At 62.5% G+C, this 19,995-nt stretch overlaps 1 protein-coding gene across 1 annotated transcript in view; it reads left to right on the forward strand.

The window, feature by feature from the left end:
* Positions 1–19,995, forward strand: part of MUC5AC (mucin 5AC, oligomeric mucus/gel-forming) — a 77,622-nt gene that overhangs the window by 16,381 nt on the left and 41,246 nt on the right. Inside the window, exons 31-58 of the mRNA XM_037838300.1 lie at positions 93–6,820; positions 7,173–7,381; positions 8,106–8,280; positions 8,910–9,160; positions 9,311–9,494; positions 9,951–10,039; positions 10,090–10,158; positions 10,302–10,432; positions 10,691–10,961; positions 11,270–11,358; positions 11,551–11,654; positions 11,877–11,908; positions 12,405–12,576; positions 12,841–12,945; positions 13,242–13,276; positions 13,440–13,508; positions 13,784–13,906; positions 13,994–14,092; positions 14,259–14,372; positions 14,503–14,557; positions 14,657–14,771; positions 15,205–15,449; positions 16,453–16,592; positions 16,709–16,824; positions 17,054–17,189; positions 17,306–17,411; positions 17,515–18,529; positions 19,672–19,875. Coding sequence (XP_037694228.1) covers positions 93–6,820; positions 7,173–7,381; positions 8,106–8,280; positions 8,910–9,160; positions 9,311–9,494; positions 9,951–10,039; positions 10,090–10,158; positions 10,302–10,432; positions 10,691–10,961; positions 11,270–11,358; positions 11,551–11,654; positions 11,877–11,908; positions 12,405–12,576; positions 12,841–12,945; positions 13,242–13,276; positions 13,440–13,508; positions 13,784–13,906; positions 13,994–14,092; positions 14,259–14,372; positions 14,503–14,557; positions 14,657–14,771; positions 15,205–15,449; positions 16,453–16,592; positions 16,709–16,824; positions 17,054–17,189; positions 17,306–17,411; positions 17,515–18,529; positions 19,672–19,875 — 11,181 coding nt within the window. The remainder of the gene's footprint in view (positions 1–92; positions 6,821–7,172; positions 7,382–8,105; positions 8,281–8,909; positions 9,161–9,310; positions 9,495–9,950; positions 10,040–10,089; positions 10,159–10,301; positions 10,433–10,690; positions 10,962–11,269; positions 11,359–11,550; positions 11,655–11,876; positions 11,909–12,404; positions 12,577–12,840; positions 12,946–13,241; positions 13,277–13,439; positions 13,509–13,783; positions 13,907–13,993; positions 14,093–14,258; positions 14,373–14,502; positions 14,558–14,656; positions 14,772–15,204; positions 15,450–16,452; positions 16,593–16,708; positions 16,825–17,053; positions 17,190–17,305; positions 17,412–17,514; positions 18,530–19,671; positions 19,876–19,995) is intronic.

Raw genomic sequence — 19,995 nt, forward strand, 5'->3', positions numbered from 1 at the left:
AGCACAACCTTGACTCCTTCAACAACTTCTCCAACAACCACAACCTCAGGTCCCGCAACCACCACCACTGTTCCTTCAACCATTACCACCAGTCCTTCAACCACTACCACTGGTTCTTCAACCATTACCACTAGTCCTTCAACCACCACTGCTGGTCCTTCAACCATTACCACCAGTCCTTCAACCATCACCACTGGTCCTTCAGCCACCACCACTGGTCCTTCAACCATTACCACCAGTCCTTCAACCACCACCACTGGTCCTTCAACCACCACCACTGGTCCTTCAACCATTACCACCAGTCCTTCAACCACCACCACTGGTCCTTCAACCATTATCACCAGTCCTTCAACCACCACCACTGGTCCTTCAGCCACCACCACTGGTCCTTCAACCATTACCACCAGTCCTTCAACCGCCACCACTGGTCCTTCAACCACCACCACTGGTCCTTCAACCATTACCACCAGTCCTTCAGCCACCACCACCGGTCCTTCAACCATTACCACCAGTCCTTCAACCACCACCACTGGTCCTTCAACCACCACCACCGGTCCTTCAACCATTACCACCGGTACTTCAACCACCACCACCGGTCCTTCAACCATTACCACCGGTCCTTCAACCACCACCACCGGTCCTTCAACCACCACCCTTGGCCCTTCTAGCACCCCAACCCCTGTTCCTCTAACTACGACCACCTCTGTGTCTCTATCCACACGTTCTCCACCTGAAACCACAGTCAGTGTCCCAGGACCCAGCATCTCTGTTCCTGCACCTGGGACAACACCCTGCCAGCCACGGTGTTCATGGACCAAGTGGTTCGATGTGGACTTCCCATCCCCCGGGCCGCATGGTGGAGACCTGGAAACCTACAGCAACATCATCAGGAGAGGGGAGAAGATATGCCGCCAACCCGAGGTGATCACGCGGCTGGAATGCCGGGCTGAGAACCACCCCGAGGTCAGCATCCGTCAGCTGGGGCAGGTGGTGGAGTGCAACCGGGACGTGGGTCTGGTGTGCCGGAACCAAGACCAGGTGGGCAAATTCAAGATGTGCCTCAACTACAAGGTCCGGGTGCTGTGCTGCGAGCCCCAGGAAGGCTGTCCGGTGACCGGTGTGACAATCCTGCCCATCTCAACTGAGACTGTCACCAGCCAGACTACATCTACCAAGTCTGAGACCACAACCTCCAACTCTGGTCCTTCAACCACCACCACTGGTCCTTCAGCCATTACCACCAGTCCTTCAACCACCACCACTGGTCCTTCAACCACCACCACTGGTCCTTCAACCATTACCACCAGTCCTTCAACCACCACCACTGGTCCTTCAGCCATTACCACCAGTCCTTCAACCACCACCACTGGTCCTTCAACCACCACCCTTGGCCCTTCTAGCACCCCAACCCCTGTTCCTCTAACTACGACCACCTCTGTGTCTCTATCCACACGTTCTCCACCTGAAACCACAGTCAGTGTCCCAGGACCCAGCATCTCTGTTCCTGCACCTGGGACAACACCCTGCCAGCCACGGTGTTCATGGACCAGGTGGTTCGATGTGGACTTCCCATCCCCTGGGCCGCATGGTGGAGACCTGGAAACCTACAGCAACATCATCAGGAGAGGGGAGAAGATATGCCGCCAACCCGAGGTGATCACGCAGCTGGAATGCCAGGCTGAGAACCACCCCGAGGTCAGCATCCGTCAGCTTGGGCAGGTGGTGGAGTGCAACCGGGACGTGGGTCTGGTGTGCCGGAACCAAGACCAGGTGGGCAAATTCAAGATGTGCCTCAACTACAAGGTCCGGGTGCTGTGCTGCGAGCCCCAGGAAGGCTGTCCGGTGACCGGTGTGACAATCCTGCCCATCTCAACTGAGACTGTTACCAGCCAGACTACATCTACCAAGTCTGAGACCACAACCTCCACCTCTGGTCCTTCAACCACCACCACTGGTCCTTCAGCCATTACCACCAGTCCTTCAACCACCACCACTGGTCCTTCAACCACCACCACTGGTCCTTCAACCATTACCACCAGTCCTTCAACCACCACCACTGGTCCTTCAGCCATTACCACCAGTCCTTCAACCACCACCACTGGTCCTTCAACCACCACCCTTGGCCCTTCTAGCACCCCAACCCCTGTTCCTCTAACTACGACCACCTCTGTGTCTCTATCCACACGTTCTCCACCTGAAACCACAGTCAGTGTCCCAGGACCCAGCATCTCTGTTCCTGCACCTGGGACAACACCCTGCCAGCCACGGTGTTCATGGACCAAGTGGTTCGATGTGGACTTCCCATCCCCTGGGCCGCACGGTGGAGACCTGGAAACCTACAGCAACATCATCAGGAGAGGTGAGAAGATATGCCGCCAACCCGAGGTGATCACGCAGCTGGAATGCCAGGCTGAGAACCACCCCGAGGTCAGCATCCGTCAGCTTGGGCAGGTGGTGGAGTGCAACCGGGACGTGGGTCTGGTGTGCCGGAACCAAGACCAGGTGGGCAAATTCAAGATGTGCCTCAACTACAAGGTCCGGGTGCTGTGCTGCGAGCCCCAGGAAGGCTGTCCGGTGACCGGTGTGACAATCCCGCCCATCTCAACTGAGACTGTCACCAGCCAGACTACATCTACCAAGTCTGAGACCACAACCTCCACCTCTGGTCCTTCAACCACCACCACTGGTCCTTCAGCCATTACCACCACCACTGGTCCTTCAACCACCACCACTGGTCCTTCAACCACCACCACTGGTCCTTCAACCATTACCACCAGTCCTTCAACCACCACCACTGGTCCTTCAACCACCACCCTTGGCCCTTCTAGCACCCCAACCCCTGTTCCTCTAACTACGACCACCTCTGTGTCTCTATCCACACGTTCTCCACCTGAAACCACAGCCAGTGTCCCAGGACCCAGCATCTCTGTTCCTGCACCTGGGACAACACCCTGCCAGCCACGGTGTTCATGGACCAAGTGGTTCGATGTGGACTTCCCATCCCCCGGGCCGCATGGTGGAGACCTGGAAACCTACAGCAACATTATCAGGAGAGGGGAGAAGATATGCCACCAACCCGAGGTGATCACGCGGCTGGAATGCCGGGCTGAGAACCACCCCGAGGTCAGCATCCGTCAGCTGGGGCAGGTGGTGGAGTGCAACCGGGACGTGGGTCTGGTGTGCCGGAACCAAGACCAGGTGGGCAAATTCAAGATGTGCCTCAACTACAAGGTCCGGGTGCTGTGCTGCGAGCCCCAGGAAGGCTGTCCGGTGACCGGTGTGACAATCCTGCCCATCTCAACTGAGACTGTCACCAGCCAGACTACATCTACCAAGTCTGAGACCACAACCTCCACCTCTGGTCCTTCAACCACCACCACTGGTCCTTCAGCCATTACCACCACCACTGGTCCTTCAACCACCACCACTGGTCCTTCAACCATTACCACCAGTCCTTCAACCACCACCACTGGTCCTTCAACCACCACCCTTGGCCCTTCTAGCACCCCAACCCCTGTTCCTCTAACTACGACCACCTCTGTGTCTCTATCCACACGTTCTCCACCTGAAACCACAGCCAGTGTCCCAGGACCCAGCATCTCTGTTCCTGCACCTGGGACAACACCCTGCCAGCCACGGTGTTCATGGACCAAGTGGTTCGATGTGGACTTCCCATCCCCCGGGCCGCATGGTGGAGACCTGGAAACCTACAGCAACATCATCAGGAGAGGGGAGAAGATATGCCGCCAACCCGAGGTGATCACGCGGCTGGAATGCCGGGCTGAGAACCACCCCGAGGTCAGCATCCGTCAGCTGGGGCAGGTGGTGGAGTGCAACCGGGACGTGGGTCTGGTGTGCCGGAACCAAGACCAGGTGGGCAAATTCAAGATGTGCCTCAACTACAAGGTCCGGGTGCTGTGCTGCGAGCCCCAGGAAGGCTGTCCGGTGACCGGTGTGACAATCCTGCCCATCTCAACTGAGACTGTCACCAGCCAGACTACATCTACCAAGTCTGAGACCACAACCTCCACCTCTGGTCCTTCAACCACCACCACTGGTCCTTCAGCCATTACCACCAGTCCTTCAACCACCACCACTGGTCCTTCAACCACCACCACTGGTCCTTCAACCATTACCACCAGTCCTTCAACCACCACCACTGGTCCTTCAGCCATTACCACCAGTCCTTCAACCACCACCACTGGTCCTTCAACCACCACCCTTGGCCCTTCTAGCACCCCAACCCCTGTTCCTCTAACTACGACCACCTCTGTGTCTCTATCCACACGTTCTCCACCTGAAACCACGGTCAGTGTCCCAGGACCCAGCATCTCTGTTCCTGCACCTGGGACAACACCCTGCCAGCCACGGTGTTCATGGACCAAGTGGTTCGATGTGGACTTCCCATCCCCTGGGCCGCACGGTGGAGACCTGGAAACCTACAGCAACATCATCAGGAGAGGTGAGAAGATATGCCGCCAACCCGAGGTGATCACGCAGCTGGAATGCCAGGCTGAGAACCACCCCGAGGTCAGCATCCGTCAGCTTGGGCAGGTGGTGGAGTGCAACCGGGACGTGGGTCTGGTGTGCCGGAACCAAGACCAGGTGGGCAAATTCAAGATGTGCCTCAACTACAAGGTCCGGGTGCTGTGCTGCGAGCCCCAGGAAGGCTGTCCGGTGACCGGTGTGACAATCCCGCCCATCTCAACTGAGACTGTCACCAGCCAGACTACATCTACCAAGTCTGAGACCACAACCTCCACCTCTGGTCCTTCAACCACCACCACTGGTCCTTCAGCCATTACCACCACCACTGGTCCTTCAACCACCACCACTGGTCCTTCAACCACCACCACTGGTCCTTCAACCATTACCACCAGTCCTTCAACCACCACCACTGGTCCTTCAACCACCACCCTTGGCCCTTCTAGCACCCCAACCCCTGTTCCTCTAACTACGACCACCTCTGTGTCTCTATCCACACGTTCTCCACCTGAAACCACAGCCAGTGTCCCAGGACCCAGCATCTCTGTTCCTGCACCTGGGACAACACCCTGCCAGCCACGGTGTTCATGGACCAAGTGGTTCAATGTGGACTTCCCATCCCCCGGGCCGCATGGTGGAGACTTGGAAACCTACAGCAACATCATCAGGAGAGGGGAGAAGATATGCCGCCAACCCGAGGTGATCACGCGGCTGGAATGCCGGGCTGAGAACCACCCCGAGGTCAGCATCCGTCAGCTGGGGCAGGTGGTGGAGTGCAACCGGGACGTGGGTCTGGTGTGCCGGAACCAAGACCAGGTGGGCAAATTCAAGATGTGCCTCAACTACAAGGTCCGGGTGCTGTGCTGCGAGCCCCAGGAAGGCTGTCCGGTGACCGGTGTGACAATCCTGCCCATCTCAACTGAGACTGTCACCAGCCAGACTACATCTACCAAGTCTGAGACCACAACCTCCACCTCTGGTCCTTCAACCACCACCACTGGTCCTTCAGCCATTACCACCACCACTGGTCCTTCAACCACCACCACTGGTCCTTCAACCACCACCACTGGTCCTTCAACCATTACCACCAGTCCTTCAACCACCACCACTGGTCCTTCAACCACCACCCTTGGCCCTTCTAGCACCCCAACCCCTGTTCCTCTAACTACGACCACCTCTGTGTCTCTATCCACACGTTCTCCACCTGAAACCACAGCCAGTGTCCCAGGACCCAGCATCTCTGTTCCTGCACCTGGGACAACACCCTGCCAGCCACGGTGTTCATGGACCAAGTGGTTCGATGTGGACTTCCCATCCCCCGGGCCGCATGGTGGAGACCTGGAAACCTACAGCAACATCATCAGGAGAGGGGAGAGGATATGCCGCCAAAGCGAGGTGATCACGCGGCTGGAATGCCGGGCTGAGAACCACCCCGAGGTCAACATCCGTCAGCTGGGGCAGGTGGTGGAGTGCAACCGGGACGTGGGTCTGGTGTGCCGGAACCAAGACCAGGTGGGCAAATTCAAGATGTGCCTCAACTACGAGGTCCGCGTGCTGTGCTGCGAGCCCCAGGAAGGCTGTCCGGTGACCGGTGTGACAATCCTGCCCATCTCAACTGAGACTGTCACCAGCCAGACTACATCTATCAAGTCTGAGACCACAATCTCTACCACCGGTCCTTCAACCATTACCACCAGTTCTTCAACCACCACCATTGGTCCTTCAGCCACCACCCTTGGCCCTTCTAGCACCCCAACCCCTGCTCCTGTAACTACGACCTCCTCTTTGTCTCTATCCACAAGTTCTCCACCTGAAACCACAGTCAGTGTCCCAGGAACCAGCACCTCTGTTCCTGCACCTGGGACGACCCACTCCCCACCTGTGACTCCTGACTGCCAGCTACAGTGTTCATGGACCAAGTGGTTCGATGTGGACTTCCCATCTCCTGGGCCCCATGGTGGAGATGTGGAAACCTATAGCAACATCGTCAGGAGAGGGGAGAAGGTATGCCGCCAACCCGAGGCGATCACGCGGCTGGAATGCCGGGCTGAGAACCATCCTGAGGTCAGCATCGATCAGCTGGGGCAGGTGGTGGAATGCAACCCGGACATGGGTCTGGTGTGCCGGAACCAAGACCAAGTGGACAGATTCAAGATGTGCCTCAACTATGAGGTCCGGGTGCTGTGCTGCGAGCCCCGGGAAGGCTGTCCGCCGCCTTCTTTGACCCCTGTGACTCTTCCCTCATTCGTATCCCCTCAAGAACCCACCCCCGTTTCTACTATCAAATCCACCTCGGTCTGCTACTGCCTCGTGTCTGACCATCTCTACCCTGCCGGTATGTTCCAAGTCCTCCTGTGGTGTTGGGTGTGTTCTGAGTGAGCTTGGGTGTCCGTTCCCAATCCACAAAATGTCCCAGTCTTAAGGTGAGGATGGGAGTCCCTTGCTCTGTTGATGGCTGCGCCTTAATTTTATTCAAGAGTAGCAGCAATGAACTGTCATTGGCCTGCTTCCCTCTTTTGGGTATTCTGTCCCATCATCTTCAGAAGGAAGGCAAAGACCATCCATCAGGTTGATTCTCCTTGGTGGGGGGTGGATTCTGCTACTTTGAGGTCTGTGGATGTGTCCCTCCTTTGCACTGGGCTCTGAGCGTGGCTCTGCTAACCATCACCTGCCGCCTGGCCTTGCAGGAGCCATCATATACAGCCAGATGGACCGCAGCAGCCACTGCTATTATGCCATATGCAGTCACAACTGTCAAGTGATCAGGCACGCTGACAAGGACTGCCCCCTCACCAGTCCACCGCCCACCTCAGTCACAACCCCTCCAGCCACGTCTGTGTCCTACTCTCACACCTCAGTGCCCCGTGGATGCCCAGACGCGGCTCCCCCCAGAACGGTAATCTCCTCCTCCCCTCTCTTCTCCTCAGGGAGCAGCAGCCCATGGAGCCCCAAGGGGCTAGTGCAGAACCCCTAGAATCTTTCCTCTTATGCTGAGGCCTCCACTTGGCATGAAAGCTAGTGCATGAGGCCATGCCAACTGGTTATGAGAAGACGGTCCTGTTGTAGGCATGGCGGGGTCTGGTTCCTTGGGGAGTTCTGGGCGGAAGATCCCGTTGGGCAGTGGAGAATGTGTGGCTAGAAGTTAAGTCTTTGCTGGGAATCGGAGGACAGGGCGCCCAGGGGAGGTCCTTGAGGCTCTGGCTGTAGGGAGTTGGGGCAGAGGCACAAGATCAAAGACCAAGGAAGCCCATGTTTGGGAGACAGTCATGGGAATGGGAGATGGAGGGGCTGGCAACTGTCTACACACCCGGGCACCCTCCGGACAAGCACGGTGCCTGAACAGAGTGCCTGGGAGCTTTGCCCGGGGCCACAAGGAGCTGAGTGGCAAGGGTCGGGTGTGTGGGGGTGGAGATGGAGTTGAATGGTGGGACAGAGGCTCAGTCACCATCCATTTTCCCTGCTCCCGTCTCTCCCAGAGAAGCCTGTGGGGATTGGTAAGCCCCAAGATCTGAGATCTCAACCACCATAGCAGCCTCACTCCACACCCTGGGGAGGCCCCTCTGAGGCCCGGAGAGTCTTCCTGCCTCGGTAGGGCTGAGACCCTGTCTTTGCTTCCACAGAAGGGTGAAACGTGGACCATGCACAACTGCACACAGGCCACCTGTCAGGGTGACAACGTCATCACCCTGAGCCCGCAGAAGTGCCCACAAGTGGAGAAGCCGACCTGTGCCAATGGCTACCCAGCTGTGCAGGTGGATGATGAGGATGGCTGCTGCACCCAGTACAAGTGCCAATGTGAGCCAGTGAGGCAGGACAGTGGGCAGTGTGGGGAGGAGCCTCTCTCTGCAGACAGGAGGGTGGGGTGGGTACGGGAGCTACCCTGCCCATGGAACGAGAGCTCAAGTCGGCCGTGAGCAGGCACTGGTCTCTCTGCTGGGGAAAACAGGGGGCCCAGCACAGGGAGATCCACTGAGGCAGGAAAGAATTGGTTTGAGTACCAGGATTGAACTCCAAACAGCCAAAGCAGGGCTGGGTAGAGCCCCCACAGGCTGGTGTGGAGCCTCCACTCAGTAGTGGCACCTGGAATCCTGCCCAAGCCCCCAGATCCCTGACCCTTGCCAGGTGTGGGAAGGGGCCAAGACCTGCTGGGTGGAAAGGGCGGAGGGCAGTCTGTCCAGCTCCTCTGGGGCCTTATCAAGCCTTATGGACAGAGTTCTGTGCAGGTACCTGGTGTGTGTGCTCCAATGAAGCAATGGGTCAGACCCCTCTGGCCACACCTGCTGCGCACCTGGTGAGGTGGATGGGAGGGAGGGGGACCAGGCTGTCTCCCAACATGACCTGCCAGGCTGCAGAGTGGGCAGAGGGAGCTGAAGCCCCTCGGACCAGCCCTACCCCTTTGTAAGGCCACCCCTCCCACCTGGCAGGTGTCTGCAGCGGTTGGGGCGACCCTCACTACATCACTTTTGACGGCACGTACTACACCTTCCTGGACAACTGCACCTACGTGCTGGTGCAGCAGATTGTCCCAGTGTACGGACATTTTCGCGTGCTTATTGACAATTACTTCTGTGACTCTGAAGATGGGCTATCTTGCCCGCAGTCCATCATCATCGAGTACCAGCAGGATCGGGTCGTGCTGACCCGCAGGCCAGTCGATGGGGTGATGACCAATGAGGTAGGAAGGCTCCTCGGGCCTGGGCACCCCTGTGTGCTGAGGCAGGTTGGGGAGTGCAGCCCGGCCTTCCCGGGAGGGGAGCTGGGTGTGCCGAGTGTGTGGCTGATCTCCTGCCTCCCCATTTCCCACTGGCCATGCCGCTGTGTCCAGATCATCTTCGACAACAAGGTGGTCAGTCCTGGCTTCACTAAAAACGGCATCATCACCTCCAAGCTTGGCATCAACATGTATGTGACCATTCCCAAGATCGGCGTCCAGGTCATGTTCAGTGGCCTCATCTTCTCGGTGAAGGTGCCTTTCAGCAAATTCAATAACAACACCGAGGGGCAGTGCGGTAAGCCCACCCCCAGCCCCGTCCCCAGCCCCAGCCCCAGCCTCTGTCCTGGCCTTCAGGAGAGCAGGCCCTTTCCCTGGGCATTAAAATAGTGTCAAAGTTGTCCTAGCATTAGAAAAGGGCCTTGCCTCAGAATGGGGTCAGCATTCTCAGCTGGGGAGAGGCCATCCCTGTGGCCCAAAGGACATGCCCAGCTGACACGGGCACCAGCTTTACCGCCATGTGCCTTGCCTGCGAGGCACACAGAGCACACACCTATTCGCAGCATCTCTATGGCAAGAACTGCCCCGGGGTCCTGCTCCTTAGGGGAAAGGAAGCCCAGAGAGGTTTAGGACCCGGGCAGCCCCATCAGGAGCTGCATCAGGGCTCAGAATCCCAACTGGGGGGCCCTGTGCCTCACGGGGAGGGCAGGGGGCAGCTCTGCAGTGCCCTGACTCTCACCATGCCCACCTCCAGGCACCTGCAGCAATGACCAGAAGGATGATTGTCGCCTGCCCGGGGGCAAGGTGGCTGCCTCCTGCTCCGACATGTCTGGCCACTGGAAGGTGCACATCCCCGGCCAGCCGTTCTGCTATGGGCCGCCTCCACCCCCTAGCACAGTTGGGCCTACAAGCCCACCCACCCAATGCCCACCTTCGCCAATCTGCCAGCTGATTCTGAGCAAGTAAGATGCCAAGTGGGAGGAGAAGGGGGTGGGCGCTGGGCCTTCAGGCAGCTTCTGAGGGAGAAGGGGACTAGCGGGCAGGACTGAAGATCTTGGAGGGCACCGGGGGAGGTGGGCATGAGTGACCGTTGGCCTGCCCGCAGCTCCAGGCGGAGCAGGTGGCGAGAGCTACTGGGCTGTCACATGCAGGGCTTGGGCCAGGGCTGCCCAGGCGGCTCTCTGCCTGCTCACAAGCTGTCACCCTCGGCACAGGCCCCAAAGCACAGCCAGGCAGGTTTGCGGGGTCGTGGAGAAGTTTGCAGAAGGAAACGGACTGTGGCCACAGCCAGGTGCCTTCCCTGGCGCTTGCTGAATCTGTAGACGTTTCCTTGTCTCAGGAAGACAGGCTGACTTGGCCCACGGGTTTGGCCAAGGGCCCTTCTGCTTGGGGCTCTGCGGCCCTCACAAAAAGAGGCATCCCCCGGAGTTAGCACCCCCCACTGCAGAGCTGGCTGGAGGTGAGCGGCCGCGCCCACCCGCCCTGTGTCTGCAGGGTCTTCGAGGCGTGCCACGACGTGATCCCCCCGCGGCCCTACTATGAGGGCTGCCTCTTCGACCAGTGCCACATGATGGACCCACAGGTGGTGTGCTCTGCTCTGGAGCTGTACGCGTCCCTCTGCCTGTCCGAGGGTGTCTGCATCGACTGGAGGGGCCGGACCAACAACACCTGCCGTGAGTGTCCCCAGCCCGGCCACCAGCTCGTCCTTGGCCCTGCCCTGTCCAGGTGGGCCGTGGACACCTCCGGGGAAGGGGCGGCGCCCACGGTGTGTGTAGGAGGACAAGTGGCCTGGGCAGTCAGTCCTGGGAGGGCAGGTGGTCAGGGCAGCCTTCCTGGAGGAGGAGGATGGCTGACACCAGGGCCCAGTGTACCTGCTTCCGTGGAGAGAACTCGAGGGGCAGGGAGGTGGTCATGGGCAGGCCGCCCCTGCACCCCCTGAGCAGGTTCAGGAAGCCCACGTGCGGCTGGGCCCAAAGGAACCCTCCGGGCAACCCGGCCCCGGCCGAGGCTCAGAGACACCATCTCTGGTTTCTTGACCGGGGCCTCTCAAGGTGTGGCCTTCCCCCCTCACAGCCTTCACCTGCCCTGCCGGCAAGGAGTACCTGCCCTGCGGCCCGGTGGACCCCCCCCTACTGCTACGGGAGCGACAACACCAGCCTCCTGTATGTACACCCTCCCTGAGCTTCCTGGACGTACCCCCCAGCCTCGTGGGTTCCCCCACACCACATTCTTCTTGGGACCCAGCGGTGGCCCCTACACACAGCAGATCACCCCTTAGGCTGGCGTTGCTCAGAGGGTGGGGGCCCCTGCTCTAGAAGTGGGGACCCGCCAACCCCTCGCCCCCCATACCCCAGGGTCCTCCAGAAGGCCGGCACCACCACAGAAGGCTGCTTCTGCCCAGATGGCATGATGCTGTTCAGCTCCAGCGTGGAAGTCTGTGTACCTGCCAGCTGCCCGAGTGCGTGGGGCTGGGCCTGGGGGCCAGGGGGCTGGGGGGCCCGGGTAGGCTGGGGATTGCTGGCGGGGGTCAGCAGCCTCATGCTTTGGCCAAGGGCACGTCTCTGACCCGCACCTCCTCACTCGGGGCCTGCTGTTGCCAGTCCCCTGGGTTTTCTGCTGGAACCTGGGCAGGGGGCTGCAGCCACCTGGCCAAGACCCTCACTCCCCTGTCTCCCTCCAGACTGCCTGGGCCCCAATGGAGAGCTGGTGGAGGTAAGGGGGCCTGAGCAAGCAGCCTGGGGGGGCAGGTCCCAGAAACAGCCACCGCGGGGTCGGGGGCTCAGGGGAGGCATGGGGGGGACAAGGCTTCCCCCAAAAGGCTCAGAGCGGCTTCCCCCACGATGCCCACCCTGCTAGCCTCTGGGACTGCACGGTGATCCAGGGTTTTCCCGGAGAGTCCTCTGTCCCTGGGGGGCGAAGGGGCATTGATCCCACCTCTTGCCACGGCCTGTCCTTCAAGCCAGGGACCTCCATCTGCTCTGCTCAGCCACTGTGCAGGTGTCACCCCTGCCCTCCCCTGCCAGGTGCCTGGGGAGCCCCCATACTCGTGAGGGCTGCTCCCCAGCATCTTCCACGGGCCCCTCTGCTCTGGGCTTCCAGGCCCCCCAGGCCGGCCTTTCCCAGCGGTCAGGGTGGCCTGGCTCCTGCGGCTCCCGTGGCTCCCCCGGCTCCTGGACGGGCCCGGGGCCCACGCATGCCTCCTTTGCAGCCGGGCCACACCGTCAGCTCCCAGTGTCAGAAGTGCACCTGCGACAGGGACACACGGACGATGACCTGCTGGACGCCAGCCTGCCCGCTGCCCCCCGCCTGCTCTGGGCAGGGCCTTATACTCCAGTTCACACCCCTACAGCCGGGCGAGTGCTGTCCCCAGCACAGCTGCGGTGAGCCTCTGGGCGAGCCTGGGGTGGGGGGGGGTGGAGGTCTGCAGACACCCCCTCCCCAGCCTGCATGTGCCCTGGGCTGAGTGCTCTGGGCCCCACCTGGGAGGGTCCCACATGCTCCACTCCCGGAAACCTGGCAACCACAACGGGTGCTCCCAGTGCTCTGGGTATACGAGGGCAGCAGCACTCCTGGAGACCCTGGGGAGGGGTCCACCGGCCAGGGCAGGGTGCAGACCCCTGAGCACCTCCTTCCTACCCCCACAGTCTGCAACACCAGCTACTGCCCCCAGCTCAAGGATGCCTGCCCCAAAGGCTCCCACCTGGTCGTCACCCACAAGGAGGGCAGCTGCTGCCCCAGCTACACATGCAGTGAGTGTCCCCTGGGTGCTGCAGCTCAGCCCAGGGCTGGTGGGAGGCTCAGGCCTGTACCCAGACCCTACGGCTTGTCCTCCATGGGCCTGGTCCTGGCCCTGATAAGGCCTGAGGAGCTCCAGGAATGAGCATCAGAACTTGCTGGGGAGTTCTGAAGGCTGGAGGTGGCAGGAGTAGAGGGGTGCAGGGCAGTGCAAGGGGTGAGGGGCAGGGGGTTAGCTCAAGGGTGACGGGGGCAGCTGAGGGGACCCCATGAGGCCAGGTCTGGACACCTGCTCCTCCCCCTTGAACAGGCCCTGGCTGCAGCATCAACAGCACTTTCTACCAGGTAAGAAGCAGCTGAGCCTCAGGCCGCCCACCCACACCCCAGTAGCCCAGCAGGAAATCCTCACTTTCCTGCAGCTCCCTTGGGACTCTGAGCTCTCCAGCAGTGCTGAGGTTGCTGGACTCAGGGGGACTCATCCTGTAACCCCTGAGGTGTCTCTGAGCAGCTGGGGGGCTCTGAGCCCCACAGACCCCCCGTGCTGGCCTCCCACCAGGGCCAGGGAGCTGAGCCTCTGGTGTGGTGTGGCCGAGGCTGGGGAAGCTGGGGCAGGGACTCCCCACCTCAGTCCTCAGGGTGATGAGGCCCCCAGCCTCAAATTCTCCGAGGCCCAGGCCCTCAAGGGCGCATCCTCCCTGGGCCCCCCACACCTTGGTGTGTTCTTGGTGGGGTTGGGGTCTGGCTGAAGATGCCTGGAAGGCAGAGCTCAGGTCAGGCCAGCTTCGAAGGCAGGGCTGACCCCAACCCCAGGCTCCGCTGAGCTCATGAGGCCACTTCCTGGTCCCTCCCCAGCCTGGTGCTGTGGTCTCCTCGGATCCGTGCAGAACATGCTGGTGTGAGGCAGACGGCAGCCCTCTGTCAGACATCTACATGGTGAAGTGTGAGGAGCAGATCTGTGACCACCAATGCCCTGCCGTGAGTGCCCCTGACCCCTGGCTCCCAACCCCTGGCCCTGGGTGGCCCCTGGCAGAGGCTCAAGCAGCATGTGGGTTGCATCTGCAGGGCTCTGAGTACCAGGTGCAGAGTGGGCAGTGCTGCGGCAGGTGTGTGCAGGTGGCCTGCATCCTCAAGACTGGCAACAGCTCCATCCAGCTCCTCTACGTGAGTCACCAGCTACCACAGGCCAGGGCAGGGCTGGGTGGGGGCGAAGGAGACACATGCATCCCCATGTTTGCAGGGCTGGGGTGGGTGCCATTCCCAGGGATGAGGCCCAGCTCCTGCCTGCCCTGCCCAGCTGAAGGTCTCACCTCTGTGGGCCTCCTTGCAGCCCGGTGAGTCCTGGTCAGGGGACCGCTGTGTGACCCATGAGTGTGAGAAGTACGGGGACAGACTCTCAGTGGTGACTATCAAGAAAGCGTGTCCCACCCTCCGCTGCCCTCAGGTGAGTCCCAGGGCCAACATCAGCTTGCCAAGAGTGGGCCCGTGGCCCGGGAATCCCTGTTCCCCCATTTCTGGGTGGGCTGCCGAGCGGCTCCCCAACATTGATGTCACCTACCCCATTGTCGGCACAGGACCAGGCCAAGCTGAGCAAGGATGGCTGCTGCCTGTTCTGTCCCCATCAAAACCGTAAGTGGGGCTCGTCTGCCGGGTGGGTCCTGACCCCTGCCCAGGGCGGTCACATGGTAGCCCAGCTGGGCCTCACCTCTCTCCCCTGGGTCCCCCCAGAATCAACCTGTGCCGTACACCACAAGCATGAGGTTATCCGGCAGCATGACTGCAGCTCCCTGGAGCCTGTGCGCCTCACCTACTGTGGGGGCAACTGCGGAGACACAGCCTCCAAGTGAGACCCGCCCCGGCCGGGGATTCTGGGCAGCCGGGGGGCCCCCGAGAGGGGAGTGGGGGTGCTGGGGCCCCAGAGGGGTCAGGCAGGGCTCAGGGGCTGGGGGCTGGTGGTTAAGAGGCTCAGGGCCCCCAGCCCGATGTGGGATCTTGCCCTCTGTGTATGATGCACACGGGCTCTGACCGCATGTCCCCTAACCCTGAGATCGGCCCCATGGAAATCTACACGGTGGCAGTGGGCAAATGCCACGAGTCGAGGGCACATCTGTGGGTTCTGTTTCCCTGGAGAGCCTGGGCTTCCATGTCTACCACATGCCTACCCCAACTGCTGGCTGTGCCTTTGCTGGCAGGAGACTGTGCCAGTGCCTGGTGTTTGCCAGGCATCCCCAGGCAGGCTCAGGCAGTGCCCGGTGCTGAGTGGCCTCTGCCTGCAGGTTCTCCTTTGAGGCCAACACGATGAAGCACCAGTGCCGGTGCTGCCAGGAGCTGCGGACATCAGAGAGGAACGTGACCCTGCACTGCCCAGACGGCTCTAGCCGGGCCCTCAGCTACCCCCTGGTGGAGGAGTGCAGCTGCGTGGACCTGCGGTGCAGCCCCGAGGCCCCGCCTCCCCAGCAACTGACCGGCTCCGGGCCCCAGGACTCTCGGCAGCCTCACTCCGGGACACATGGACCAGAACGTCTGTCCACTTTCTCCCAGCCCCGGCACTAGACCAGCGGATGTGGGGCCTGTCCTCCCCACCCATGCTGCCCTCTCGGGGCGGGGGGCTGCCCTGTGCTGGCCGGAGCCCTGCCCGGCCCCTCGGCAAGGGCTCCCATAGGGGACCCTGGAGGTGCCTGGCTGCTCGCCAGCTGCCAGGAGGCAGCGGCTCACCCCACCATGGCCCCGTCGAGCCCCGATCACCTGGTTTCATAAATACACCTGGAGCATTTTGCAACCCCTGGACTCTGTGTGTTTTTGGGCTCGTCCGTGAAACCCAGGAATGCGGAGGGCGGGGCAGATCTGGGCCTGTGTGTCCCACCCCAGCTTGGCCATGGGACTACGGGGGCTTTGGAGACGGCCCAGGACTGTGCTTCCCTCCACAAGGCTTTCAGCTCTGCCTGTTACCCCGAGCCAGCAAAGGGGTCTCGGGGAGGGGAGGCTGAGCCTGGGGCTGGGCCCTCACGGCCTGTACACAGGCAGGGCAGGGAGCCAGGGGTGGCCAAGCCTGCGGTCAGCCCGGGCCAGCCCCGTGTCCGCGGAGACGCCCAGGGAGGGGCCCAGACCGCAGCAGGGCGGGCAGGGAAGGCGCCGCCAGCTGGACCCTGGCCAGGGGCTTTGGCCAGACCAGGCTGGGGCAGTGCCAGCAACCGGGAACATCCCGGGCTCAGGGGTCCTGCCTGGGCCTCCCGCAGGGGTGGCTACCCAGTCCTGATGCCAAGCCCCTCACCTACAAGGGGAAACCGAGGCCCAGAGAGGTCAGCAGGGTGGGCACGGGCAGCCTGCCTCCTGTTCCCTGGGTCGGGTGGACAGTTTCCCCACCCAGGCCCTGGGAGGGAGGTGCCCACTGCCTAAACCCCACACTGCCTCAGTTACAAGGACCTGGAGCTGGGCTGGGTCTGGGGGCCAGGGCAGCGGGGCGAGGGTGGGGGACCCCCACTCTCCTTCCAGGACCACACTGCGCTCCCTGTGGCTGCCACCAGGTGGCACCGGTGGCTCCTTGGTCCATTCGCAGAGTCCCCAGGTCCCCGAGGCCCATCCACCCACCAGCCCAGGAGGGCTGAGGCTGCAGAGGGGAAGGGGCCGCCCAGGGTCTCGGGGACATGGTGCCCCCAAGAGGAGGGTGAGGCCCCCCTTGTCAGTTACAAAGCGCAGCTGCCTGGACGCACCGTTCACTGTCAGGGGCGGGGGCAGCCCTGGACCCCAGCCCCTCCCCTGCCTGCCTCCGTCCTCCCCAAGTGCCACCTACGGCCCTCCCTGCCCAATGGGCACACAGTGCTCCTCGCCCCACGTCCCCTGCTCCCACTGGGGCCCCTGGTTCAGAGGGACCAGCCCAATGGCAGCTTCACGGATTTGTGACCCCCAAAGTCCAAGGTTGGGGGTGCACGCTGGCCAGTGGAGCTCTGGGGCTGTGGGGCCTTCCTGGGGTCTGACACATGTCAGTGGAAACTGGGGGGGCCTGACCCTGGGACCCCTGGGACCACTCATGGCTGGGCAGAGGCAGGGCTCGGAGCTCCCGGGCCAGATGGGAAGGACCCCCGGGTGTGGGGTGGACAGGGGGACCCGCTGCCCCCCGGAGAGCAGGAAGTGCCGGCCGGCGGGCAGGCCCCGTCCCGCCCCTCCTGGGCCGCGCTCTCCCGACGCTGCTGACCCGGCCAGCGGGCGGACTCTGAGCAGCCCCCCCAGCGGATCGGGTGTCCGGCGGCTGCCTCTTCCTCTGGTGACTAATCCGCACCCCCCGGGGAGAGGGTCAACGTCCACGTCTCTGCCTGGAATCGGGGTGGGGAGCAGGAAGTAACCGGATCGGGGTCCCCAGGGGGGCCACCCGCCCCCCAGCAGCCCTGGCCAGGTTATGCAAGCCGCAGTTTCCGGAAAGAGCCAGAAAGCTGGGTGTGGCCCTCCAGCCTCTTGGCACCCGTCGGGCCACTGGGCCCACAGGGAGGTGCGCTGGGGTCCCCTGCTCCCCACTCCCGGACCCCAGGAGGGTGTCCTGGGGGGCCTGGCAGCCGGCACCCCTCTTCCCCACCTCCGTGGGGTCCCCCCAGAGCCTGGCCTGGGCGAAGGTCCCACTTCTGAGGCCCTGCATGGGGGAGCCACAAACTTGCCCTGGTCTGATGGGGAGGGGGTGCCCAGCCTCATGCTTGGGGGCCCCAAGTCTGAGGACAGCTTCTCCCCAGACAGGGAGCACAGAGACTCCAGGAAGGGGAGCGAGATGGACGGAGATGAGGCGTCTGGGGAGTGCAACTCAGTAGGCAGCGAGGGGTCCCAGCCCCTCCTGAACTCTCCAGGCCTGGCCCCCCACCCCGGCTCCAGCCCGGGGAGAAGGCTCCGTGTGTGCGCTCAGAGCCAGGGACCGGGGTCCAGGCTGGTCTTGGAGCACACAGGGGCCTCAGCTCTGAGCCCACGGGCGCAGGGAGCTCTGCAGGCAGAGGGCTGGACACAGCGTCCTCGGGGCCTCCGGCCAGGAGTGGAGCCCGGAGCAGGTGACCAAGGAGGCTGCGTGTCCAGCCAGGCCTCGGGGATGGCTCAGGACACTGGGCTTGGGTCGGGGCAGCGGGAAAGCAGTGGGATTGGATGCCAGAGACGCGGCCCCTGCCCTGGGGGATGCCTGGTGGCCAGGGTGGCTTGTGGGGCAGGCGAGAGAATAGCGGGCACAGCTTGGCCGGGGCCACCGGACATGGAAACCCCAACAGAACCAGTGGACACCTCAACAGGGGCTTCTCCAGCCCCTCCCATGGCACCAGAGACTGTGGCTCGGGGTTACCCATCTGGGGGAGCATGCATGCCCTTGATGGGGTCCTCGGGGCACCGCGTTCGAGAGGCAAACCACAATGGGCAGGCCCTGCCCGTGCCGCAGCTGGCCAGCCCTGGCAGTGAGGGGTTTCCGGGGACAGGGCAGGGCCCCCAGGCCTCGGGTCAGGGGCAAAGGGCAGAGGGCCTGCAGCTGGGGCTGGGGGCTTCCCACCCACTCGCACAAGAGGACAACGAGCAAGACTCAGCAAGGAGACGACTTGCTCGTGCTGGGGGGCAGAGGACAGAGAGGGGCCCGTTGAACATTCGGTGGGGGTGGGGTTCGGGGCCCAGGGCCTGAGTGGCAGGACGGGTCCCTGGAGCCCAGGCAGAGGCCCAGCTGGGCGAGGGTCTCAGGGCCGAGCAGGTGGGCCTGAGGGAGGGTGGGAGGGTAGAGCCAGGCCTTTGCTCTGAGGGGGTCCAAGCAGCAGTGGGTCAAGGCTGATCCCGTCCCTCAGCAGGTGGCTCTGGAAGGAGAGGACAGAGGGGGTGGCGGGGGGGGGGTGCAGGGCAGAGAAGAGGGGACACTGCAGGGGCCCCAGACAGCCAAGGACGGAGCTGCCCTCCTCGAGACGTGGAGGCTGGGGAGGAGCTGGGTGGGCAGCATGTGTGACCATTAGACGTCCCAGGGAGCTGCGGGGGGGGATCAGGAGGTGGCGCCTAGGACCCCGCAAGGGCGGGGGTGGGGGTTGGGGGGCGGGAGAGCTGCTGAGTCGGGGCCCAGGGCGAGGACCTGAGGGTCCTGTCCAGGACACCCTCCCAGCTACCTGGACGTCGCTGCAGGTGAGGGGTCCAAGGTGGGGGCAGCAGGGGCTTGGCAGACTGCTGGGAGGGGGTCCGAGAGGGCTCCTGGCACAGGACACCCCCTTGCCTTCAACCAGGGGCCTCAGTGTGTGTCCCCCTCCCACCACCTCTGTCTCACACACGCTGTCCTCTCGTCATCTATCACCAGGAATGATTCGGTTTACCTCGCAAAACAGCCCCTGGCCCAGGGGTCCCCCAGCCTCAGCTCGAGCATGAGTGGGGGTCCCGCCCGGCCCACAGACACTTGGCTGAGCCCGTCCTCCCCTGATGAGGGCCAGGCCTGGACCCTGCCACCTCCCTGGCACCCCCTACTCACCAGCCCCCCGTCCCCAGTGCCTCCCTCAGTCTCAGACCCAATGAAGTCAGAGACTGTCAAGCAAGATGGGGATGAGCAGAAGGCACCGCATCCCCAAACATGAGCAGCCGCCTGGGGGCCGGCCGCTGCTTCCCCTGGGGCCCGTGGCCACTGCCCAGTCTTCACATTGATCCCACCTGCCAGCACCCCACCCGGCCCCCACCAGGCCTCGGGGAGCCGTGGAAGCCCAGGACGGGGCGCCCCTTCTGGGGTGGGGTCCACGTTCCAGCCACTGACACCCGCCTGTCCTCAGCCAGCAGCTCCACGGAAAGGCCGTCCGGTGTTTGGTGCAAAACCGACACCGCGTCCTGCCGAGAGCTCAGGTCATCTGGCGTGGTGGGCCCGCGTCCTCGCTGCAGCGTCCAGTCCCCAACTCTGGGCCTGGGGACACCAAGTCCGGCCCGGCAGTGGCTGAGCTGGTTTCTCACACGCCATTGCTGGAGAGACCGGGTCGCTGGTCATGTGTCCGTGTGTCTGCATGTCTGTGTGTCTGTGTGTCTGTCCATCTGTGTGTCTGTGCGTCTGTCCGTCTGCACATCTGCATGTCTGTGTGTCTGCATGTCTGTGCGTCTGCCTG

Source organism: Choloepus didactylus, chromosome 6 (genome assembly GCF_015220235.1).
Source record: "Choloepus didactylus isolate mChoDid1 chromosome 6, mChoDid1.pri, whole genome shotgun sequence".
Classification (NCBI taxonomy): domain Eukaryota; kingdom Metazoa; phylum Chordata; class Mammalia; order Pilosa; family Megalonychidae; genus Choloepus; species Choloepus didactylus.